At 39.4% G+C, this 27,138-nt stretch overlaps 1 protein-coding gene across 1 annotated transcript; it reads right to left on the reverse strand.

Annotated features, from left to right (window-relative positions):
- Positions 1–94: 94 nt before the first annotated feature.
- b4galnt1a (beta-1,4-N-acetyl-galactosaminyl transferase 1a) lies at positions 95–27,138 on the reverse strand. The gene is made up of 11 exons (XM_086278148.1): positions 27,039–27,138; positions 24,179–24,390; positions 23,922–24,104; positions 23,451–23,557; positions 23,089–23,126; positions 22,809–22,989; positions 21,848–21,940; positions 21,558–21,745; positions 20,867–21,007; positions 3,061–3,298; positions 95–2,882 (listed from the first exon to the last, which is right to left on the reverse strand). Exons 2-11 carry the CDS (start codon positions 24,388–24,390, stop codon positions 2,671–2,673), a joined length of 1,593 nt encoding a protein of 530 aa, XP_086134274.1. The 5' UTR covers positions 27,039–27,138; the 3' UTR covers positions 95–2,670.

Raw genomic sequence — 27,138 nt, forward strand, 5'->3', positions numbered from 1 at the left:
AAACAAGCATCCTTAAAACATTACAACATTCCAGCTCCTGTGTTGGAATGAAAAACAAATGTGTTGTTTAAATCAGAGACTGCACTTGTGACAGAACAATAAACATTTTATTTTGATTATATAAGTAAGTACAAAACAAAGTTGTGGTAGGCCTAAACTTATTTTCAGAATAATTACATCTGAGACTTTGTTTCATTGTAAGATTATAACAGTGATGGCAATATAATTGTTTGTTGTTCAGCAGAACAGTGTCCAGTATGTTGGCTGTTATACTTTGTGTTTGAAAATAAAAGTTGGGCTGATTTTAACACCATTACAAAAAGTGTTGTTAATTATTTTTAATCATATTCAGGTTACCACAAATTTTTTTTTTGAGTGGAGGATTGCTGGAGGCGATATGAGTGAGACACAAAGAAGTATACAAATAGGTTCCACATTATTTATTCATAATTTGTGTTCGTTATTAGAAATGATGAACTCTGATGAGGAAACTTCCTCTCTCCTAAAATACAGGGATAAAGGACTTCCACTTAGTTCTTTTCTACTCTGAGCACTCAAAACGCTTTTTATGACAAACATTATTTACCCCATTTGTTCAATGTCGAAGAGTGTCGATGAACGCATCAGGGGCAACTTGGGTTCTGGTGTCTTGCTCAAAGATACTTCGACATGCTGACTTGAGGAGCTAGATATTAAACCAACAACCTTCTAATTGATAGACGACGCACTCTTCCTCCTGAGGCCCTGTAGGCTTTAACAAAACAATGGCCACATAATGGATCTGTGCTTTTTATTTAAATTACATCATTTTAAATATAACAAAGCTGTATTTAAATACTCATATCACAGAACAAAACAACCCCAAAATGATTGCTAGATTGTTTCTGTGTACGTAGGTACTTAGCTGATGGTTGATGTGCTCCTATTCTGGTGTGGAACTAACAACATTGCCAACTTTACCTCCCAGCAAAGGGGGGGTTAGTAAAAGAGGTAAATGCTGACCAGATTCAGTTCACAAGTCATGATAGTCATGTAAAGGATTCTGCAGCCCAGTGATTGCCTTGCTCTCTAGACTGAGTGAGGTAGTTGAGGAGCAACTTTGGTTCTACTAGTAAGAAACAGCAGATGTTGGGGAAAAAAAACAAGTACTAATTTGGTAAACATGTACACTCATTCACATATTACACCTTTAACCACTAACCATAAAAAAGAGCCTCCCTTAGAGTGGAAGGGGGCTGTAGTAGATATTAATGAGAACCATCTTTAATGTTCCATCGGATTTGGGAAAGAAGTGCAAGGCCACTATTTGCTAAAGGAGTGTCACTTAAACTCGAAATGTAAGTCATATTTTCTGTTTAAAGATTGACTGTCAATCTGTTGGGTGCTCACTCTCTCTTACACAGTTTTTCTGTGTTATTACTTAGCCAGAAAACAAGAAATTTAATATAAAAAATAAACAGGAAATGGATGCTAAGGTTTTTTTTTCAAACAAACAAACAAACGATACACTCTAAAAAATATTAAACAAGCATTTTTAGAAATACTGTTAAGAAAAGACAGAGACAGCATCTGTTTACGTAAATTACTGACTAAAGGTTTCATAGATTAAATTTAGAGACAGTCACAGCAGCAGGATATTGCGAAATCACTGACATTAGGGGAGAGGGAAAAAACAAAGAGTGCTGACCTGAGTGTTTGTTATGGTCGCTGACCTCTAGTGGCTCTCCCTCTGTCAGAGTTTTTTTTCTCCCTTTCCTGTGTTCCAGGTCTGCCTCATGAGCCGCAGCTGAGGTGTATTGCAGCTCGTCAGCCACGGCATATCTCAAACCGCCACGCTCCTTCCACTTTCCCCCATTTCTTTCTTTCTTTATTGTGAGCAACGGTGTGCCTTTACAGTGGTAATTGGTTAATCACAGTGGAAGCAGGTAGGGGTTCTCTGCCATTTTTGTTTCAATCGTTTTCTCCTGCTTTTGCTAGACAGGGAGCTCAGCCATTGTATTTTGTTTTCGGCTAAAGAGTTCTTGGTTCATTTCTTAGTTAAAGAGGGTGTTTTATTTGTTGTTTTGGCCTTGGAGACCCTGAAGAAAAGAGCTTCCCTGTGTTTCTTTTTCACTTTGTGTCCCCCCCACCCCAGTTAACACTTCGTTTCTAAGTGGGGCATAACAGTATCCTACTAAAAATACATACAAATGAAACAACTTAAACAACAAAAACAATCATGTGACACTGGGCATTAGTTTACAAAGCCATTTTTATCAAACTGAAACTGTTTTGCTGTAGAATACTTGCTGCTATATTGTGACTTGCAACAACGTACCTTTTTCTTAACTCCATTTTTTTAGAACCCGTTTAAATAAAATAAATAAATAAAAATGCGGTGCTTCACAAGCTGAAGCTATTTATTATGTAACTGAAGATTTTCCTTTTCAGTGTCAACATTTTGCAAATCAGTTTGAAACGCTTTGAAAACAGTCAAAAGGCGATTTACAAGTTTCCAGAGAGTTGCTAGAAACACTACAAGCCACAAACATAAAAAACAAAAAAAAGAAAACAAACACCAACCTTGGATACCAAAGATCATAACTGGGTAATCCACCCAGTTCTTTTGTCAGTAAAAGCCAAAATAAACAGTTTGTCTTATTTTACCCGAGCAAAACTATTTCTCACACTTCATTGACTGGTCATGCATTTGAACCTGTTCTTAAAGTAGAAGATTTCATTATGAGTTTTAGCATTCGTGGCTGACGATGAGTAGCGGAATTTTTCATAGGCTTTTTGTACGTCTGTTTTACTCCAGGGTAGTATGATCTTTGACGCGTGACTCACAATGACGTCACTACAGGAGCCAATGTGGAGGTGGCCAAGAGCGTCGATGAAGAACTCTGCAAAAAGAAAGTATTCCATTTTCCACAAGCCTTGATTTTGTGCCACTTTACTTTTTTTCATTGCGAAGAAACTCATCAATGTAATTTCTACAAGTTCTATAAGTTCTACACAAGTAACACAAATTCCTTAAGGATTATTGAAGTATTGTGATTCTGATAACAATTAATAACTCACCTAGATGGGCCTGCCGTGCGAGGCGCGGGTCAAATCCAACCTGCTGCACTTTGACCGTCCGCGCCATGAAGAAGTTGATGACAGCATCAGCTACCACGCAGTTGGGAAATCCTTTGATGGCATGGTGGTAGCCAAGTCTGATATGTAAGCAGTCACCCTCGTTTCCGCCATCCTCCACCGATATGGTGTGACGATAAGTTGCAGTGTAACCTGTCACCTCTCTGACTGCACCACCAACCTGAAATCAGTAAGACAATAATGTTAAGGCAGAAAAGATATGCATGGTTTCAAGAAGCAATACGTTGACTAGGCAACCATTGCAACTTGGATCTGGGCCCTATTTCTGGAGTAGTGTTCAAAAATTTTAAAAAATTACAGAAAAACAAAGAAAAACAGTCTGACAACTGTGAGTTTCTTCTCTTCAAGAAAGGCTGATCATTGATTTAGGGTTGTGCGTCAGTACGGAAAGAAAGCCATTGTTAGCAGTTTTCAGTTCGAGCACAAACTGATAGAAGCTGGCTTAATCGACTTTGTGAATGTTGCTCCCCAGTTAACCATGTGCATGGGCAGCCATAGAAAGCTATGATTAGCTACCAAACCTGGTTTTACCAAGTAAAATGCTAAATCTGAGCACATTTTAATGAGCACTAAATAGCTGACCTTTGCTTTTCACTGGTAGTTAACAAAGTTAACAAAACACAGCTTCACAGTTTTTCCAAATGTTTTCTGGAACAGACCAGGTTTCTTTTTTTGGAGACCTGAAAAGCACTTTGGATCAACTCCTGTGGCTTTAAATCTGCTGTAGAAATGACAATGACATATTTTATTCAAGCATTTTCATATTTCATTTGAGGTATATTTTTGTTGTTCCAAAAAATATATATTATTTAACACCTTTCAATAGGTAGAATATATCATATGACTGCCTGAACACAGTCTATAGGTAATCGGATTGCTGAAACGACTAACTGAGCAATAACATTTTGAAAATCAAAGTTAAGCAATGCTGAAGATATAACATCATCTATTACAACTGAATCCTTACTTTCACTGTTGTATGAGTTATTCATATCTCATGTAACTGCATATTCTTTGCCTAGCTGAAAGGACTCTGCCAGTGACCTCAGTCTCTGCGCAGTCTCTGGATCTGTCTGAGGGATTTTCCTCCTTTAGTATTTGTTTTCTTTTGCTGCTTGTTCTCTTTTTTGTGCTTCTTCCATATGTGGACATAAAATGGTGTTATCACAGTAGAGAATTTCCTTTCTACGAACTATTTCCAGTGTTTTCATTTCCATCTGGAAAATCCCTTTACAGGATGTCTGTTTCTGACTCACACAGCCTGTGTGTCAGTGCTCAGAGTTGCCCTTGAATGGAAATGTAAATAATAAAAAGAAATCCAAATTTTTTGCAAAGTGCACATATGAGAGAATAGTAACTTGAAAAGATTTCCAATTTTGGCCAATTGATAATGTCTACAGGAGCTGATGGACAACCAATCCCACAGGGTACCCACTCACAGCCCCCCCAGCCTCCACCTTCCCCCAACTTCCTCAGCCTTTGATGTCAACAGCATTCTTTTGCATTCAACAGTTGCAGCATTCCTGTGTCCTTGCTGCTGTTGATATCAAGTGCAGAGGAAATAAATAAGACAAAACAGAAACATAGCAAGTCATTCACAGCTTGGGGAATATTTCCTCCTGTGAGCCTGAGCAAAATATGTTTTGATCTTTATTTTTTTGAAAGATAATTTAACTATTTTGCATGAAAATAATATCTTACAATTGCTTTTTCCCCCGCAAAATTGTGATTTTGAAAAAAAAAAATCGTAAGTCTTTTGTAGTGGACATCGGGTCATGTCTTGATCACAGGATGATGTGGTGTAATGTAATGACATCGTTTCCATGTGTGGATTTCTGAACATTAGAACTGCATCTGAACACTAAAACATAATTTTAAGCAATAACTTCTCATAGTCAAGCTTTTTGATTAAACTTCAATCTGCTGACCCAATAGTCACCTAAATGTTGTTAGATCACATCACCCATGGCACCAATAATGGTCATGCGTGGTATGACCGAGCTGAGTGAGGAAGAACTGTGGAAGATGAGTCACAGTCAGTGCTGAAAGGAGATGGCACTAAAGGCACTAAAGCAGGAACAGGAAAGCAGGGGCATAAATGACGACATCCAGAGCCCTATACAATACTTCTTATTCATTATGGATAAGAAGTATTGTATAGGGCTCTGAAGTTGTGGGAATTGGTTTCTCAAATGCCATACAGGACAGCGGCCCATCTTTCTATGGTCTCAGCAGATTGAGACAGCCTTGTCGCATACTGTTTAAGAGAGGTCTCACCTTCCAGAGGTCCCTTACCAGAGACATCAAGATCATTTGTTACTTTGATCTTAAAGAGTCTGTCTTAATTTACTGAACTGACTAAAACAAAGAACCAGTAAATGCAGATTCTAGGTTATCTGAGTTTTTCCACAAACACTGGTATGTTTTCAGTTTAAATGCTATCTACAGAGATGAGCTGATCTGTCTGTGTTTTATGTGCTTTGACATTTGTCTTTCTCAAACCTTTACTGTTTGATCTTATCAGAGAGCTACCACTCTTGGCAGTTGTGACCAGGTGTTCTGCTTTCATGTTTCATGCAGATTTCTATATGGTTGAAACTGAACTGACAAAGACAGGAGATGTGTGTGTCTAATGCAGTTATAGCCCCAGAGGGGCCGATGGCGCGATATGGCAGCCTCGCTTCTGTCAGTCTGCTCCAGGGCAGCTGTGGCTACAACTGTAGCTGCCTCCACCAGTGTGTGAATGTGAGAGTGAATGAATAGTGGTATTGTAAAGCGCTTTGAGGGCCCCAAAAAGCGCTATATAAATGCAATCCATCATTATTATTATCATTATTATTGCATACTATGATACTAACTGCAGAAATCAACAGTGTAAATAGTTAAATAAATCTAACTTTTAGTTGATGTTTTTAATCTGTCACACTACCAGGCCTCACTTCCACCCCGTCTGAAATCCTACACCATAGTCCCCTTACCAAAAGAAAAAAGACAAATCACCCACAACCTGCCTGAATGAGTATCGGCCAGTAGTTTGATACTCACCAATTTGCCTACAGGGTTAACAGGTCTACTGAGGACGCTGCTGCTCTCCATGCTACCCTGTCCCACCTGAAGCAGAGGAGCTCCGCACACCTCTTTATTGATTTAAGCTTTGCCTTTAACACCACCCTCCCTCACAGATTGGTGAGCAAGCTGTTGACCCTAGGACTCCCATAATCCACCTGTCTATGGATTAAGGACTTTCTGACAAACCGGACACAAGGGTGGGTCCCCACATTTCCTCGGCCATCAGCATCAGCACCGGCTCTCCCCAGGACTGTGTGCTGAGCCCAATGCTCTTCACACTATACACATATGACTGTGCCCCCGCTCACCACAGTAACACCATCATAAAATCTGCAGACGACCCACTGTGGTCGGGCTCATCCCTGGGGGAGGATGAATCTGCCTACAGGGACAAAGTGGAGCAGCTGACAGCATTGTGCAGGGACAACAGCCTGCTCCTGAACACAACCAAGACAAAGGAGATTGTTGTGGATTTCAGAAAAAAGAAAATGGACATTAAACCTCTTTACATCAATGGAGATGGGGTGGAAACATGGGCAGAAATCTGTGCCATCAGAAACTGAATTTGAACTAGAAAGTGCATTTTCTGAAGAAACTGCAGTGTGAATGCTTGAATCTGAATGTATGCACTGAAATGAATTAATTGCTGAATTTTGAGTTAAAAATATTGAATGAGATTAAAAAAAAAACAAAAAAAAAAAACGAATTTAACCTGAAAACAAAGGTGCTGAACTGCTAAAAGCTGAAGGTTACACAGAAGAAGGAGTTGGAAAAAAACTGAAAATGTTTTAAATGTAAATTAGAAAACCCTAAGAAATGAGAAAAGAACATTTAGAGTCAGAAAACATCTGAATGAATATTAAAAGGTCATATTCTTTGAATCACTGAATGACTCAAATGTGATCCCTCCACTTTGATCCACACAGTTTAAAAAGTTTAAATGCCTGAGCTTTGAAAGATACGGTGTTGGAAAGAGAACAATAATGGCGACAATTTGAGGGTAAAATGATGGCTGTAACACTGTGGACACAGCAGCAGTTGAAAGAGAAGTGCTTAAGATGAATCTTGGTACAGTGGCAGGCAGAGCTCGTTAAGCAGGCAGGTGTGAGCCTGGTTGCTATAGTGACCGCACCCAATGGCTCCATACACACGTACACAGACATGCGCCTCACTTTTGCTGCTTAAAATGAACAGAAAAGTCAGGGCGAAACAAATCGCTCCCAAATGAAAAGTATAGGTCATATTGACAAAATTCTTTCACCGTGAGCGACAGCAATGTCTAGTCTAACTAATTCTCAGTTTTCATGCCTGTGGGGCTTATTATATGGACGTGGTGACAGTGTAAAGACACCATGCTCTTCTGATTTTCAAACGAACCTTCTGAGCCATTTTAACATTAGAGTCTATGGAAGAGTTGGAGGGAGGAGGCTGTGCATTGGTGACATTTATGAAAGAACCATAACACCTAGGACAATAGTAAACACATTGGACGAAAGAGGACAGCGATGGCTACGTTTTGAGGGTAAAATCATACCTGTAGAGCAAACGCTGCAGACACAGCAGCAGTTTTAAAAAAGATTTTAAGATTAATTTTTTTGCTCCTCTCACTCTAGCAGTTGAGCTGCCTCACTCTAGCCCCAACATTCCGTCCCATACACACCCATTATAAACTCTGAAACGGCTGAAAAAACATCATGAAACTTAAACTGGAACTGAAGAAAAAGTATAATAGATATTGAAAAGATAAATACAAGTTGAATAGTTGAATGTCTTGTCTTCGTTTTAAAGTTTGAATGGTGGCTCTATGTCAATGTATGTGGAAGTAGATACAGTTTAAAGAGGAGGAAGTTGAATGAGAATTTGAAGGGTCTCCCCATTGAAATACATGGGAAATTTTTGTTGAAAAAAGTTGAATAAAATTAAAAATATAAATGTTAAAAATGAGAAAAATAGAAGCAGTCATGTCCAAAAGAATAGGAATCTAATGGTGTTTGAATGGTTTTTCTAAGTTGAACGGTTTTGAAGAAGATAGATTACAAAAAACGTACGGAATCCATAATAATAAAATAGAACTAGAAAGTGCATTTTCTGAAGAAACTGCAGTGTGAATGCTTGAATCTGAATGTATGCACTGAAATGAATTAATTGCTGAATTTTGAGTTAAAAATATTGAATGAGATTAAAAAAAAAACAAAAAAAAAAAAACGAATTTAACCTGAAAACAAAGGTGCTGAACTGCTAAAAGCTGAAGGTTACACAGAAGGAGGAGTTGGAAAAAAGCTGAAAATGTTTTAATTGCAAATTAGAAAAACCTAAGAAATGAGAAAAGAACATTTAGAGTCAGAAAACATCTGAAAGAATATTAAAAGGTCATATTCTTTGAATCACTGAATGACTAAAATGTGATCCCTCCACTTGGACCCACACAGTTTAAAAAGTTTACATCTCTGAGCTTTGAAAGACAAGATGTTGGAAAGAGAACAACGATGGCGACGTTTTGAGGGTAAAATGATGGCTTTAACACTGTGGACACAGCAGCAGTTGAAAGAGAAGTGTTTAAGATGAATCTTGGCAGAGTGGCAGGCAGAGCTCGTTAAGCAGGCAGGTGTGAGCCTGGTTGCTATAGTGACCGCACCCAATGGCTCCATACACACGTACACAGACATGCGCCTCACTTTTGCTGCTTAAAATGAACAGAAAAGTCAGGCCGAAACAAATCGTTCCCAAATGAAAAGTAAAAGTCGTATTGACGAAATTCTTTCACCGTGAGCGACAGCAATGTCTAGTCTACCTAATTCTCAGTTTTCATGCCTGTGGAGCTTATTATATGGACGTGGTGACAGTGGAAAGACACCATGCTCTTCTGATTTTCAAACGAACCTTCTGAGCCATTTTAACATTAGAGTCTATGGAAGAGTTGGAGGGAGGAGGCTGTGCATTGGTGACATTTATGAAAGAACCATAACACCTAATACAATAGTAAACACATTGGATGAAAGAGGACAGCCATGGCTACGTTTTGAGGGTAAAATCATACCTGTAGAGCAAACGCTGCGGACACAGCAGCAGTTTTAAAAAATATTTTAAGATTAATTTTTTTGCTCCTCTCACTCTAGCAGTTGAGCTGCCTCACTCTAGCCCCAACATTCCGTCCCATACACACCCATTATAAACTCTGAAACGGGTGAAAAAACATCATGAAACTTAAACTGGAACTGAAGAAAAAGTATAATAGATATTGAAAAGATAAATACAAGTTGAATAGTTGAATGTCTTGTCTTCGTTTTAAAGTTTGAATGGTGGCTCTATGTCAATGTATGTGGAAGTAGTAAGAGTTTAAAAATGAGTAAGTTGAATGAGGATTTGAAGGGTCTCCCCATTGAAATACATTATAAATTTTTGTTGAATAAAGTTGAATAAAATTAAAAATATAAATGTTAAAAATATGAAAAATAGAAGCAGTGTTGTCCAAAAGAATAGGAATCTAACGGTGTTTGAATGGTTTTTCTAAGTTGAACGGTTTTGAAGTTATAGGATTACAAAAAACGTACGGAATAGATAAAATATAATAATAATAACTAGAAAGTGCATTTTCTGAAGAAACTGCAGTGTGAATGCTTGAATCTGAATGTATGGACTGAAATGAATTAATTGCTGAATTTTGAGTTAAAAATATTGAATGAGATAAAAAAACAAAAAAACAACCTGAATTTAACCTGAAAACAAAAGTGCTGAACTGCTAAAAGCTGAAGGTTACACAGAAGAAGAAGTTGGAAAAAAGCTGAAAATGTTTTAATTGTAAATTAGAAAAACCTAAGAAATGAGAAAAGAACATTTAGAGTCAGAAAACATCTGAAAGAATATTAAAAGGTCATATTCTTTGAATCACTGAATGACTAAAATGTGATCCCTCCACTTGGACCCACACAGTTTAAAAAGTTTACATCTCTGAGCTTTGAAAGACAAGATGTTGGAAAAAGAACAACGATGGCGACGTTTTGAGGGTAAAATGATGGCTGTGACACTGTGGACACAGCAGCAGTTGAAAGAGAAGTGTTTAAGATAAATCTTGGCAGAGAGAGAGAGAGAGAGAGAGAGAGAGAGAGAGCTAAGCAGGCAGGTGTGAGCCTGGTTGCTATAGTGACTGCACCCAATGGCTCCATACACACGACACAGACATGCACCTCACTTTTGCTCCTTAAAATGAACAGAAAAGTCAGGCCGAAACAAATCGTTCCCAAATGAAAAGTAAAAGTCGTATTGACAAAATTCTTTCACCGTGAGCGACAGCAGCTTCTAGTCTACCAAATTCTCAGTTTTCATGTCTGTGGAGTTTATTATATGGACGTGGTGACAGTGGAAAGACACCATGCTCTTCTGATTTTCAAACGAACCTTCTGAGCCATTTTAACATTGGAGTCTATGGAAGAGTTGGAGGGAGGAGGCTGTGCATTGGCGACATTTATGAAAGAACCATAACACCTAGTACAATAGTAAAAACATTGGATGAAAGAGGACAGCCATGGCTACGTTTTGAGGGTAAAATCATACCTGTAGAGCAAACGCTGTGGACACAGCTGCAGTTTTAAAAAAGATTTTAAGATTAATTTTTTTGCTCCTCTCACTCTAGCAGTTGAGCTGTCTCACTCTAGCCCCAACATTCCGTCCCATACACACCCATTATAAATTTTGAAACGGGTGAAAAAACATCATGAAACTTAAACTGGAACTGAAGAAAAAGTATAATAGATATTGAAAAGATAAATACAAGTTGAATAGTTGAATGTCTTGTCTTCGTTTTAAAGTTTGAATGGTGGCTCTATGTCAATGTATGTGGAAGTAGATACACTTTAAAGAGGAGGAAGTTGAATGAGGATTTGAAGGGTCTCCCCATTGAAATACATTATAAATTTTTGTTGAAAAAAGTTGAATAAAATTAAAAATATAAATGTTAAAAATGAGAAAAATAGAAGCAGTGTTGTCCAAAAGAATAGGAATCTAACGGTGTTTGAATGGTTTTTCTAAGTTGAACGGTTTTGAAGGAGATAGATTACAAAAAACGTACGGAATACAGAATAATAATAAATAAAAAAATAGAATAAAGATTAGAAGAACAATACTGTGAATGCTTTTCAAGCATTCACACTAATAATAATAAAGATTAGAATAACAATACTGTGAATGCTTTTCAAGCATTCACACTAATAAAGATTAGAAGAACAATACTGTGAATGCTTTTCAAGCATTCACACTAATAAGGTAAATTTGAATTGCTGAGATTGAATCTGAATTGTAACTTGAATAAATGCTTTTGAAAACTGAATTTGAATTAGTCTAATTTGAAATTGAATTTTATATTTTGAAAATGAATTGATTTGCTTTGAAACTGCATTTTATCCTTTAAAAATTCAGCTCTCGCATAATTTCAGTTTCACTTCTCACGATTCAGTTTCAGTTCTACAATTCAGTTTTTTGGAACTTACATCCGGTTCCGGTTCAAGCGCAGATTAATAGAACTACGTTTTACTAGCGGACCGAAAGTGTTACTGACGGGAATCTACAGCGTCTTGAGCTGAATTAAGACTTCAGAAGTCATTCGTCATGTCGAATGACCAGCGGATAAACTCTCAGGTTGGTAATAAATGTACTACATGTATAAGAACAAGCGTCATGTTAACAAATGATAGCCGTACAGTAACTGTTATGCTTATTGTAGCTGTTAGCTAAAAACGCTAATTTAGCGTAGTTTGCCCTGAATTCAGCTTTGACAAACAAATATGATCGACTGTTTCTAGTAGAATTCCAAAGTTGTCATCTTGTACCCTCTCAGAGTACTCCCTCTGTATGCTTGCAGAGACCCCTACAGTAGGGAAACATGCAAAACGGTGTCCAAACCTTTGTATTTTAGCTTTATTTATGTCTTACACAGCATCCCAACTCTTTAGCTAACTTAATAACTTTAGCTAAAGTGAATAGTTAGTCTAATTCATTAGTGCAGCATTACTGGATCACCTCTGTTTGAAGTGATATAATGTGATATACAAATATCACTGAAACAGCAAACTTTGTAAATAAGCAAACAACACTTCTCATTCTCTAAACGTTTGGCCACAGCTGTAGATTACACTATCAGTGCTTGTTCATTCTTGAAAATAATTACATTTCTAAATTTACTTTGTGCATTTACAGGTAAACAATATCTAATATTTTATCTAAATGACTGCTTTGTTTTTGAAATGGGTGAAGAGCCTGAGGCCGGTGACAGTCCAGTTCTACTCTTAAGTACATCCTTACGGTGGCTCACAGGACAAGGCCACATTCCTGTCCTGCCAGAAGAGAAGAGAAACTTCAGAGTCTTCATGCAGTTCAACCACACCTGTCATATTCCATATGACAGGGGCCTCAAACTCCAGTCCTCAAGGGCCAGTGTCATGCAACTTTTCCATGCCCTCGAGGACTGGAGTTTGAGACCCCTGCTGTATGGTGTTCATGCTGTTTTCTACCCCACAGTTACAGCATGTCTGACTGCCTGTTCAGCATATGCAAAAATATATGATGAGTTTAAGCATGTGATGACTAAGGCCTTCCATTATGGTCCTATCGTTGTTCTATTGAGAGCATCCTGTGCTACTCCCTCTGTGGTTTTCCAGCTGCACGACAGCGCAGGGAAAAAAAAAAAGTTCAGGGGATTGTAAATATTGCCCAGGGGATCATTGGATATACTCAACCACTTCTGCTGTCTCAGGAAAGGAGGAAATATAAAAGACTCCTCAAACCCCACTCATAATCTTTTTTGAACTGCTGCCATCAGGCAAAAGATACAAGAGCATCAGAACAAAGACTAATAGACTAGATAGCAGTTTCTACTCTCTAGCTGTTAGGGCTTTGAATCACAAGTAATCACCTACAATTCAAACTGGCAAATAGTGCAATGGATGACATCCTGTGCTATAGTGTTTATGTGCAATAAGGTTCTATTTATTATTACTGAATATCATGCTCTACTTTTTTATTCTATTCTTTTGTAATTATACTTAAACTTTCTTTTGACACTGCAATTAATTTCGTTATACTTGTTACAGTGATAAAGGTGTGTGTGTGTGTGTGTGTGTGTGTGTGTGTGTGTGTGTGTGTGTGTGTGTGTGTGTGTATATAAAGGTTCTTATTTAGTTTTCTACACGTCTTCTCATTCATAATGATATCATGTCTTCTTCTGACCTTTCACCTCCATGTTCCAATGTCTGACTTCCCTTTCACAATTTTAAGTAAACTCTAGACTCATCTGTCTCTCTTCCTCTTTAAGTATGGACACAGGTTAAAAATCTATGGTAGTGGTTCAGAGTTACCGAATTAAAGTTTTGTTTTGGAAGGTAAAGTTACCGTAGTTTTCTCAAATCCCACTAAAATCCAAGTTAAGACAAAGACATTAAAGAAGCGATTTGGGTTTTAGCAACAGAATCATTTAACTTCACTTGTGGCCACAAAATGTGAAACATATCAATTCCTGTTATTCTGAAAGGAAATGTCACGTACTCTGTTAACCCAGCCTCCACAAATGTGGTAATAGAAAGCCCAGAGATGGACTCACAGAGGTTGACTCACAGAGATTGCACAAATGGTGCTTGACATAGAGCTTTCAGATTCACAAGAGAACAAGATGGCGCCGAGTATGGCAGCCTCGTCGCGAGCTCCCCCAAGCAACAGCTTTTTTCTGTGTTTAATTTTACTTTTCCTTCATTTTTTCGCGAGTAGCACATGTCTCCTTGTGTACGACCGACAAACCTTACTGGACATAAAAGACGGTCTTTCTTATAACTTTCCGGAGTTCAAGTTTTGCAACACGAACGCTCCGTTTGCAGACCCCCCATTCATCTCACCTGAGACGCCTTTGTTCTCTGGCCCTGGAGGCCGCAAACGCCGACGCAGAGGGAGAAGATCTGGCGCTCTGGTTCGACTGAGACGGCGCACTAACAGACCACCGTTACCCAGTTTATTACTGGCTAATGTGCAGTCTCTGGAGAACAAGCTGTGCGAGCTTCGGGCACGGATCTCATTCCAGCGAGAGATGCGGTACTGCTGCGTGATCTGCCTCACAGAAACCTGGCTATCGGACAAGGTACCGGACTCCGCAATACAACTACCGGGGTTCTCTGTGCACCGCGCAGACAGGTCACAGGATCTTACTGGGAAAAGCAGAGGTGGTGGTGTGTGTTTCATGATCAACAACAGCTGGTGTGATTATGCGAACGTGCACCCGGTCAAATCCTTCTGCTCACCGGACCTGGAGTACCTGATGATTAAGTGCCGGCCATTCTGGCTACCGAGGGAATTTACAGCAGTGATTATTACGGCTGTTTACATTCCCCCACAAGCCGACACTGACCGAGCACTCAGGGAACTGTACAGCGCGATAAGCAGCGAGGAAACCGCACACCCAGAGGCAGCGTTTATCACAGCCGGAGACTTTAATGAGGGAAACCTGAAGAAAGTCTCACCCAAACTCCACCAACACATCCATTTTAACACTCGTGGAGATCGGCTACTCGACCACTGCTACACCTCTTTCCGGGACGCGTACAAAGCCCTCCCCCGCGCCCCATTCGGCCAATCAGATCACCGCTCCATCCTGCTCCTGCCCGCCTACAGGCAGAAGCTGAAACAGGAAGCTCCAACCCGGAGGGCGGTGCACTGTTGGACGGACCAATCGGAGTCTGCGCTGCGGGACTGTTTTGATCACGCGGACTGGGAAATGTTTCACGTGGCCGCCAGAGACATTGATGAGTACACAGACTCAGTCTGCGGATTTATCAGGAAATGCGTGGAAGATGTCGTCCCATCCAGAACAGTTAAATCCTTCCCAAATCAAAAACCCTGGATTAACGGAGATGTTCGCGCGGCACGGAGCACCGCCTTTGCCTCCGCGAACACATCGGACTACAAACACGCACATTACCAACTCCGGAAGACGATCAAAGCAGCCAAACGTGAGTACAGGGACAGGGTGGAGCAACAGTTTCACAACCCGCGGAGTATGTGGCAGGGACTCAACACGATCACAGACTTTAGAGGGAAAACCAGCACACCGCAGACCACGGCCTCTCTGTGTGAGGATCTAAACGTATTCTACGCTAGATTCGACGCAGCGAACACCATGAGACCGGACAGTGTGCGCACCGCGGATGACGTCAGTGCGCACACTGTGTCTGAGGAGGATGTGCGGAAGTGCTTCAGGAAGGTGAACGCGCGCAAAGCTACTGGTCCGGACGGGATTCCCGGCCGCGTCCTCAAGTCATGCGCGGCTCAGCTGGCTGGAGTGTTCACGCACATCTTCAACCTTTCCCTCTCTCTGTCTGTAGTCCCAGCCTGCTTCAAAATGGCCACCATCGTCCCTGTACCCAAATCCTCCACCATCTCCTCATTGAACGACTGGCGACCTGTAGCCCTGACCCCCATCGTAAGCAAATGCTTCGAGAAGCTGGTCAGGGACTTCATCTGCTCTGCACTACCCGACTCACTGGACCCTCTACAGTTCGCATACTGCCACAACAGGTCCACTGATGATGCCATAGCCCTGACACTACACACTGCCCTGTCACACCTGGAGAAGAGAGACACGTATGTGAGGATGCTGTTTGTAGATTACAGCTCAGCATTCAATACCATCGTTCCCTCGAAGCTGGACAGGAAACTGCAGGATCTAGGACTGAGCAGCTCCCTCTGCAGCTGGATCCTTAGCTTCCTGTCTGACAGACGCCAAGTGGTCAGACTGGGCAGCATCACCTCATCCCCCGTCACACTGAACACTGGTGCTCCACAGGGGTGTGTACTGAGCCCTCTCCTGTACTCACTCTACACCTACGACTGCACAGCCACTAACAGCTCCAACATCATTGTGAAGTTTGCGGACGACACTACAGTGGTGGGTCTTATCACCAACGGTGATGAGACGGCTTACAGGGAGGAGGTCAGCGCCCTGACCCACTGGTGTCAAGACAACCATCTCACCCTCAACGTCGCAAAGACAAAAGGAGTTGATAGTGGACTTCCGGAGGTGCAGAGAAGTACACACCCCCATCACCATCAACGGCGCTGCTGTGGAGAGAGTGAGCAGCTTCCGGTTCCTTGGTGTACATCTGGCTGAGGATCTTACGTGGTCAGTACACACAAACAAAACAGTGAAGAAGGCGCAGCAGCGCCTCTTCTTTCTCAGGAGACTGAAAAGATTCAGCATGAGCCCCCGCATCCTCAGGACCTTCTATCACTGTGCCATTGAGAGCATCCTCACTGGATGCATCACCACCTGGTATGGCAACAGCACCGCCTACAACTGCAAAGCTCTCCAGCGAGTAGTGCGGTGCTCTGAACGGATAATTGGAGGTGAGCTTCCCTCCCTCCAAGACATCTACAGGAAGCGCTGCCTGAGGAAAGCGGGGAGGATCATCAAGGACTCCAGTCACCCCAGCCATAAACTGTTCAGACTGCTTCCATCAGGAAGGAGGTTCTGCAGCATCCGGTCCCGTACCAGCAGACTGAGAGACAGCTTTTTCCATCAGGCCATCAGACTGCTGAACACGTCATAGACACCTCAGCTTCACTACTGGAACTTCAACATTATGCACTCCATACTGTACAGTAACGCCACTGTTTTGCACATGTCTCACTCTGTATATTTTATTTTATATATTTTATTTATTGTTTACTCTATTTAATTTGTAAAATATGTGTACACACACACACACACACACACACAGAAAAATATTTAGTATACACATCCAGAAATGCATATACTATTATATATTGTACATATATTTATTAGTTTCAGATGTAGCCATTCTTGTATTTTGCACAACTCTGTTGCTTGTGAAGCTCGCACACAAGAATTTCACTCACATGTGCTGTACCAATGTACCTGCACATGTGATGTGACAATAAAAGTGATTTGATTTTGATTTGATTTGAGATTCATGGCACCCACAGAGGGGAAAAGTGAACTCAGAATCAGAAAGGGTTTTATTGCCAAATGTTGAGCAGGTTTACAACATTAGGAAATTGCTGCGGTGCTTCAGTGCAAACATACTGTCATAAATTACGCTTAAATAGACATGAAAATAAGAATAAGAATTAAAAGTGCTAAGTAGATAGATATATACATGATATATACATGAGTGCAGGTAGTGATCAGTGCCAAACATGGAATGATGCAGTGAACACAGCGTAGGGTCATGTGTTAGTGGTGGGAACAGTCATACGGTTATTGTTTATGTGTCCGACAGCAGAGGGGAAGTGCTGGGTTTTTAAGAGGATGTGGAATGAAACTTATTTTTTTTTAACATTTTGCCTTTTCAGAAAGGACATTTACTGGTAAAAGCACAAATCACCACACACCTTCAGTGTTGGGGAGTAACGGAATACATGTACCGCCGTTACGCATTTAAAATACAAAATATGAGTAACTGTATTCCGTTACAGTTACCGTTTATAAAGGTGGTATTTAGAATACAGTTACTTTGTTGAAACTTATTGAAACAATAAGTTCCGTTGGAGCAGTCTTTCAACGCCTCTCTCTGTCTCTCGCTAGTGTAGCCGGATGGGCTACTCGCCCTTCTTTTTCTCTCTCGCTCGCTCTACCACCCTCGCTCTCTCTCCGCTGCACTCGCTCCTTGTATCATGTGATTGGGTTAATTAGGAACCCACCTGCATATTGATTACAGGGGGGTGTTTACCTGTATAAAGGGAAGCCGGTTTTTTGTTGGATCATTCCTCCCGAGCTTCTGGTGCGATACAGCAGTAAATGCTGGCCTATTGGTTAATTTACCGATACAATCGGATTATGTGACTGCTACAGGTAGGCCTCCTTTCGACCTCTTTATCTCAAAAGTCAGCAACTGGTAGTCATAATTCTGTGGCCCGCTACAGCGCGGCTGTTTCTCTTTCTTTACTCCAGCTGTGGTGGAGAGACGCGTTCACCGTACAGTACAGCGCCTCCAGTCTTGGGGTAAGCCCGCTTATATTATAGCTGCTAGTATTTGTAAATTGGAGACGATTAAGGTTATCTTTGCCTTTTTTTGTTTGTAGGGTTTGATTGCTGCTGCACCTTCTCAGGGACCAACTGCCTGATTTTTAAGCAAAGAGTCGAGACGCCTGCCTAGCTGCTGTCTTGTCTTGTCTTGTTTTTATTAAGTAGGCTCACTTTTTTTTTTTTTTTGGTTCGCCTGGTGTTCTTCTATTTTATTTTGGACTGTTGCTCGTACCCACGCTTCTGTGATCGGGCGGAAGTGACACTCTGCCCGAGCGTTGTGCTGAGACTCCAAATCGCCTGGGTTGCCGGTCTCAGCCGGTGGGGAGCCAGACCGGCCTACGCCTGAGAATAATTATTACCAGCACGAGTGGTAGTTTGACCCGTGGGGTATAAGCCTTTCCTGTGTGTGCGTGTGTGATTTCTTTTATTAAAGTGTGTTTTAGTTTTTTGATGATCTGTAGCGAGCCTGACGCTCAGTGTCCTTTTTATCCTTTTAACATATTTTTCTGTGTTTTATTTCAGTGAACGGAGGACGAGCCAGTGGCCCTGGGACCTCAGGTGGTGGGTCGTTTTCACACTTTCTTTTGTACAGCACTGGGTGGGCTGCAGTGATTCTTTTTGTGTGATTTTTCTTTTGGTTCCACGGCTGCTGGTAAGTCCAAGTTCCACGATTGTTTTATTTTTTTACTGTAGGACACTGTCAATAATGACGCTACATCTTGACTTTTAATATTTTATTTATTTTTTCTATAAATAAAACTGTTTTAGTATTGGAAGCCAACCTGCCTCAGTGTGCATCCTTGAATCTGTGCGGAGTCCTTTTATTCCTTTTATCTATTTATCTTAAATATATTTCCTGGGGGTGCAATTCCCCTAGGTGGCGTTGTCAAGTTTATTATTTTGTTTATAACCCCGCCGACCACTTGGTCACAATAGCAAAGTTGACCCAGACAACAAAGTAAAGCTAGTTTTCGGCTACGAGCCCGACCTATTAGCCAGAGGTCCCTTTACTACGGTTCGGAGCCGCGGACCTTCAGTAACAGTAATAAATCACAGCAATTAGTACATTCATGTAGTTGTAAACAGCATGATAATATATTATTATTATTTGCATACCAGATTGGTGTACTGTTAATTTGATACATGGTAAATAATCGGTTAAAGTTTTCTAAGTTTAAGGTAAGGGCAGAGGTCACTTCCTGTTTTGGGAAAAAAGGTCAGAAGCTGCTCATGGTGAATGTCAAAGAAGAAATAAAAAGTCCTAAGTTCCAAATACACCGTTTGTCTACTTGCAGGCCAAAGTGGTATGTTTGTTTATATTTTGTGAATTTTATATTGCAATATGTTTGCTGAAATATAATTTCCTTGTACATATGCATTCACCAGTTCTACGGTGTACCTGTGTACGTTAAGAGAAGCACAGTAAACATCAGTAAAGAAGAACTCTCGTGCCTCTCGCGTATGTGTGCAAGCCGGCATACAAACAATTACATTGTTTGCATTCGTTGCCTGCATGGTAGAACACCGTGGACAAAGAGGACAAAATGTGTCAAATATACAAATTATCCATCAAAAGTTGTAGCATACTCCAATTTTTCCCGTTATTTATTGCAATTTGTGTCATGAAGCCCAGTGAATAGCTTGAAATGGTACAAAGGTCAGTGGTGAACTGCCAGAGGTTTAGAGGAGAAAAAAAAAAAAAAAAGGTAAGGTTACCCAAAACTGAAAAATAATGTACATTTCAGAATTATACAAAAAGGCCTTTTCAGGGAACACAAAATGGGATAACAATTTAAAGCTGTTCTGCAGCAATGGAGGTTGATCAAGCTTTGAAAGCTGGTGCTACAAGTTGCTACAGGTTTTCCAGCTTTTCTGGATTACTTACAAACCCCCTCTGTCTGCATAAAAGCAGTGTTGAAACACACTGTGGTACCATACGCTCGTGAGCATCAGTTGAACAGTATTGTACTGCAGAAAGTAGTGCGTTGCTAGCAAAAAAAAAAAATCTTTCCCACAGAGACTTTGCAAGGAAAGTCAACGTGTGCGTGAGTACAAGTAAAGGGACTCAGAAACTGGGACAAACTGACAGGAAGAGGTCTGGCAGACCCAAAGCCACAACAGCTTTTGTGATAGGCGGCTAACAGGAAACTGCATGACTTTCAATTTAAAAAAATAAATAAATAAAAAATTGGGTTTCCTAAAACTTTTGACTGGTAATTCAGATCTACATCACCACTGCACTTCCAAAACTGGCACCCAAGACTTGTCATCAGGGCAATTTCAGGGAAAAGAAATGTAAAACGCAGTCACCATTTCCCTTCTGCTCCTGACTATAAGTAATAAATGAATGAATAAATAGAAACATACAGTGGCAGAAAATTATGACACGAAAAGGAAGTTAACTTGTATTTTACAAGTTAATCTTGTAAAATGGTAATTCTAGTGATTAAATTTCTTTCAGCAACAACTGAATATTCTGCTCATAATCAAAGATTGTAAGGGCACAGTGACATTGCGCTTTTCTAATTACTAGTTTGCATATTTGCATGAAGTTTCAGGCCACTCCTTTAAGCTCACTTTAAAAACAAAACAAAACAAAACAAAACAACCAAACAAACAAAAACAACTGCATCGTCTTACCAGATCCAGAGTGGTCTTTTCTAGGATGTCCACCATCTTCTCCAACTTGGTGTTTGCAGTAAAGATGAAATCATCATCCACCCAGAGTACATATTTGGTGATTACCTGAGACACTGCCAGGTTTCTACCTGCAAACCAACCCTGTATAAACAAAAGCAATCAATAATAGAATAACCACAGTAAAAATGGCAAAGCAGGATCCTATTTGAGGAAGCAGGTCAAACTGACTGAGATGAGCAACTCTGAGTTTTGGTTCCAGAACAGTTTTGGGCAGAGAGAAGAAAGCGATTATCAGGGGAGCTCTGATACTAGGATTCACCATAGCAACAAGGAAATAGGTGGCACAAACTAAAGATAAAAGTATTAAGTTTGAGGGCATTTTTAAATTGAATAAAAAAAACTAAAACAAAGTAAATATGTTGCATTTGGGTCCTACAAATAAAGTAAACAAGGTGGTTAAAGTGAAGCAGAAGGGGAAGAGTTGGAGACCAACTCAGATTGTTGGAGAAAACCTGCCAGCAAGCAGGTTAAGTTCACAGTCTGTTATTCCAGTTATTGAAGTTAACTCTCTTTCTGGAACTCCCAGAAGAGTGTCCTTCATCTCAGGCTTAACAAACTCAGAGTTTTTCACTAACCTTGCTTCCTGGAATAGGGCCCAGGTTATTACATACAGAAACAGTAACTTGTTTACCTTTCCAAATGGCATAATGTAGTGTTCAATATGAGGACCAGTCACGGGCTGAGGGTGTTCATTATCATCTGCTATCACAATAGTGACGGTGGGATAATATTTTCTTATGCTGTCAATGAGATCTTTCAGTTTGTCATAGCGCAGAAAGGTCTTGGTGGCGATGGTAACTAGAGCTGTAATATTGTACTCTAAGGGAAACAAGAACAACAAATTAAATACTCATGTGACTTTTAAACACTGTGCATCAAAAAGCTAAACTTTACATGTGTTCATAGTAACTGCTCACGAACCTTTTTGGTATCCCGAGTTGTAAAGTTTCGGATTGTTTCTGTGTTCAATTTTGATGGTGAAAAATGACTGGTGATCTTTAGTTGCAAACTGAACTGCAGAATGAAACAAACAAACAAAATGATAAAGGCCAGCTGCAGAATTTATGGGCAGTTATCGTTGTGAAAATAACCTTTGCACATGAAGCTGTAAGCTGCATTTGCCTAAGCACAGCCCCGCCCTCAATGACATGTCTTAAAAAAACCCACTGGAGAAGCCTTCACTCACCTACTTCATTGGCTTTTAAACCATGTGGTCAAGTTGAATTTCTATTGGAACCTTCTGGACAAGAATATTCCTCAAACATTACATTGGTCAACTCCTTTTTATTTTTGTTGTGGTCAGTCCTATTTGTATATATTAGAGCTATTTCTTATACTTTATAAACATTGTAATATATCGATTTATTTAATTTAGTTCTGAGTATTCTGATCTGATTAAAGTAGTTTCTTTCTTGTCTTTACAAGTGTGACATATGCTGATGTTATCATCAACTAGGAGCTGAAAAAAACTGAATAGTACACTTACATTTTAACTTCCTGAAATACATAATGAGTCAAGAAATAGCAGTAAATGTAAAATGCACACGGCTGTCAGACTGCCATCTGTAACCTCCAGTTCACGGATATCATCTATCATTCTGTAATGGTTAATGCTTAGCTAGCATGTGTAAGCTCTTTAATCAAATACTGTCAATGCTTTAAAAAAATCTACTTGAGTTTAAATCTCCTTAAATTTGTATTCTAATGCCCATTTATTTATTTAATAGATAAGAAAATAATTGCTTGTATAAAGTTACGTACCAAACTTTGCCTTCCTTTCGTCTCATTGTGGGTGGGGGTGCACTAACTGTTTATATGTTCAAACAGGTTCATTCTACATTGCACTTTTAGTATCAGTTTCATATCCACATCATAGCTTTACTTGTGTCTGCTGTCTTCGGATGAAACACGATGTTTGTATAGGTGACAAACTGCAGTTGTTTGTTCAGAGCAGAGAGAAGAGGACTCGACAGAACCATGTTCTTCTCTCCCACTCCCTGGATGGAGACCATGTCCACCTTAGCAGCAACATCAAAACTTCCAAGTGTTGCAGTCAAAGATACCTGTTACAGGATAAGCATTGGTTGCAATAAAGAATTAAAAATAATCATATTTAAAATGATGACAAAAAAAAAAGTGCAAGACAATAATTGAGGCATTACCATGTGAACTGATCTTGTTTCTTCTTTAAGGGCTAAACCTGCAGAGAAACGGTTATTTTTGGAGACAAAGTGAAATTATATAAATAGAAGATTTAAAAATATGCACCCATTTAAATAGCAATTTTACTCTTTTTAACAAGAAAGTGCTCATGTAGAACACAGACGGTTAAGTTTTGTTTTGCTTTCTGTAGCTTTAAATAAAAAGACCACACATGCACTTAACCTTCCTGTGATTGTTCTGCATCCTGTATTATACCATGCACAGTGTTTTCAATCAAAGTAGGGCCCAGTGTAACTGACCTTTTAAAGGTAAAAGTTAGACTGGGTTTCAATGTTTTTTTGCATGTTAAATATGCCTTTACCAGGAATGATGATTGTCTTTAGGGGTCGCACCAGCACCCCCTGGGTAGGATACTGAAGAGGACTGTTGGCCTCAGCTACATTAAGCACATCTGCAGGATTGTAGGACCTTTGGAAACATGACAATGATATACACACACTACAACATAAAAGCTGTGAGTTTTTACAGTTGTAGTCTGTACACTTAGAGCAGTACAATTTATTTGATCAACTCAGGCTTGATAGTGAATTTAACAGGTGACATCTAAAAACCTAAATTCACGTATCCTCTTGTATATCTAAAATAAATAAAATATCTTACTTTAAAATATGATCATAGACAATTGCAGATTGTATCAAGAATGCCGTTCTGCTAAGTATATTAAAAGCCTCTTGGACGAAAAGGTTGCTTGATGTGGGAAAATTTCCAGATTGTCATCTAAAATCTTATAAACCATTCCTTATTTAATCAAAAGATGCAAAACATGCTTCACCTTTCTTGAAGGTTGTTGTACTCATCAGCTCTGTGCTGCTTTACACTTTCAGGATCAGGGTGGAGCTCCAAAAATGCTTGATCAAGATTGTGAGCCCACACGTGTGGAAAGAGCAGATTTGACAATGGTAGGTGAAAGGTTTCTTCATCAGCCTGGCATACGCAGGCATTTTGAGCCAAATGACTGTTGGAAATAACAAAGAGTTAAGTAATAGGAACAAAAACTTGAATTTAAAAGAAAAGGTCACACTTACACACCTTGCCATTTCCTCCTTTATGTGGTAGGAAATGTTCTTATAACCATTTGTGGCGTCTCCAATTTTCCCAGTGAAGAATTTTTTAATGGGCGTAACCTGGCTTGAGCTTATGTCAACTTCTTTGCTGCTAGGTTTCCAAAAATAACGGAGGGCGACCAGAAGAATTCCACTAAGCAAAGCAAGTTGAACACACTTCCTAGAACTGTTGTGCATCTAGAAAGAAAATTTGTATAGATATCATCAGGTTGATAAAGCAAAGTGGCTTGGGAGGGACAGACATTATGTGTTTCACACTGGAATTACTGTGTTTCAGTGGGTCATTGGAAACTTGAAATGAGCCTACACTTTATTAGTGCTCGATGGAAAACCTATCTAGGTGCAAGGCCGAAAGCCAGACATGCACACTGCAAACATGTGCTGAAGACTACAGTACAAAGTACTAAACCATAAAATAATTGAACTTGTAGACTTATAATTTCAAAGATAAAGTTTACCTAACTTTATTAGGACTGTCAAACCTTATTTGAAGACGTATTATGCTGCAGATGCACAAATCATCACGAGGAAATTATATCAAAACTGTAACTCCAGTATAGCTTTTTAGAGCTGCTCTACTACTGTACTTCTTATTTTGAAGCATGTGGGTCTGCTGTTGACACAATTTTATGTGGTCTGAACTGGAAAATCATTGGTTGTGTAACCACAATCAAATTCAAATTTTATTTGTCACGTACACAGTCATACACAGTACGATATGCAGTGAAATGCTTAGACAACTGCTCGTGACCTAAAGAAAACAAAAAGGAAAAGGCTATGAATAGGATAGGAAATAAATATGAAAAATTAAAAAGGGTAAATTTAACTAGGAAGGAATAAAATATAAAAAAATGAAGGTTAAAAATGAAATAACTGTACAACAAAATACACAATACACAGTATAGAACTATATAAGAATGTATGAAGAAATATAAATAAATATATATATACACAATAACAGCAGTTTGTCGGTATCATAGTTTCTGTGGGATTTAATAAACAAAATCTACAACTACAGAACCTGTGTAGATAATCATTTGAAAGGCAGCAGGTCAAGTCTGTAGGACCATCTGTGATCGTTTGTAACCATCAATTAATCAATGTTGGTCTTTAATAGGTATTTTTATATAACTGACTGAGCTACATTGGCTGCTTCTCCAGCGGACGCATAATCCTAACAACTGAAGTCTGAATGTAGCTGTAAATGGTTATGTTTGTGAAAAATTGTAGATCTGCTTTCATTTAATGTTTCCACTTTCCAAGATATTGTCAAGAAAATACAGACTTACTGACTTGCCAATTTAAGATGTCAAATTTGTGCTTCCAAAAGACACAAAAGGAAGTGTTATCATAATTTAAAGGAAGGAAACATTTTTTATTAAGAAGGAAACACACAATGCAAAGGAATAGATCAGCCTGACTACAGTAGGGAACTTTAATTAATGTCTTTGATTTATTTGGTCCGTATTCTTCCCTCCTAATTAGTTCTTACTTTTAGAAAACATGACAATATTAGTACAATTTTGCTGTGCTGACATTATCATTTAAAAACTAGAGCTAGGGTTAATGTGTAGTGTGCAATGTGTTTGCTCTTTCTGTCATATGGAGGGCAACTAGCATTGCATGTGGGAAATAACTATCATTTATTTACTTGCACTCAGCCACTCATCACTGGCTGATAGTATTTCCTGCTTTATAGCCTGAATTATTGGATATGTCAGGTAATGAAACTAGCTTTTCGTTTCAACCTTCAGGAGGAACAGGTTTTTACCACGCACTGTGGTTTGTTGGAGGTTGTTACAGTAGCTTCCTTGTATGGCACTTATTAACAGTGATCACTTATCAATCAAGTTTCAGACCGAGGTCTCACACTCAAACATGCCCACTCTCATCTCAGTATTGGATGAACTGGGGGATATACATGTAGCAATGATATTACAAATGAACTGAGTGCTTGTTGAAGACTTCTGCACAGCAGTGTTTAAAGATATAACTTCGCATTTTGGAGTGCTACTGTACTCTTTCTTTCAGGCTTTAGTTTCAGACTTTAGTTTACAAATCAGCAGGTACAGGATGTAACGCGCAACAGTTCTTATCTATATATATATATCTATATCTCTATATCTATATCTATATATTCTAGATAATTTTCTTTCTTTTAATTTATCCAGCTGAAAACGTAATATCTTGTATTAAATTAATATTTTATATTAAAACATATATTAAAACATCTTACCGAAATGGGATGCTGTCTAATTATTTTATATTTATTTACCTCTTGGTAGCTTATTTGCAGTACTTATAACCAGGCAAGGCAGCTTTAAAAACAGCTTGCAAACACTTTAAAAAAGTGTTTCTGTTCTTATTGATCACTGAGTCACTTGACGCAACAGATTTTACAGAAAATCGTTGGGATGCAGTGGAACAGGAAGTTCAAATCATGGTCGTTTGAGGAATGTTTCTAGAACCTCGCTGAATCTACGAAGCTCTGAAGGCAAAACCCAGTGCTAGCAAGAGCCTTAGTCAAATCAGCTCAAAGTTAACTAGATCCTGGTACACCACAACGCTTTTTTTTTTTTTGATAAATAAACTTGGGGGCTAAACGATCATTCAAAAATGTTAGTTAGTGTTTTTGGCAAAATGAGAATGCTCCGTTTCATATTTTCTTAGACAATTAAAACTATTTAGCACAACATATTCGCACACATTGTAGCCCCATTACAAAGGGAAATGAAAGAAAACCACTGCACTCTGAATATAACCAGCAGCCTGCACTTTTTCAGAAGATATGTGACAGTAGTACAGGAAAAAGAAATGTTTCTTACTGTTGCTGCTTCCCTGCGATAAAGACGTTCTTTACGGCGGAGAACTCTCCAACCAGCTTTGCATAGGGTGCGTTCACGTGTTTGTGGGTTCTAGGCTGTC

Source organism: Aulonocara sp. 'chitande type north' Nkhata Bay, linkage group LG20, assembly GCF_057382095.1.
Source record: "Aulonocara sp. 'chitande type north' Nkhata Bay isolate Kocher_YH1m ecotype deep benthic linkage group LG20, A_spYH_male_GT1.1, whole genome shotgun sequence".
NCBI lineage: Eukaryota > Metazoa > Chordata > Actinopteri > Cichliformes > Cichlidae > Aulonocara > Aulonocara sp. 'chitande type north' Nkhata Bay.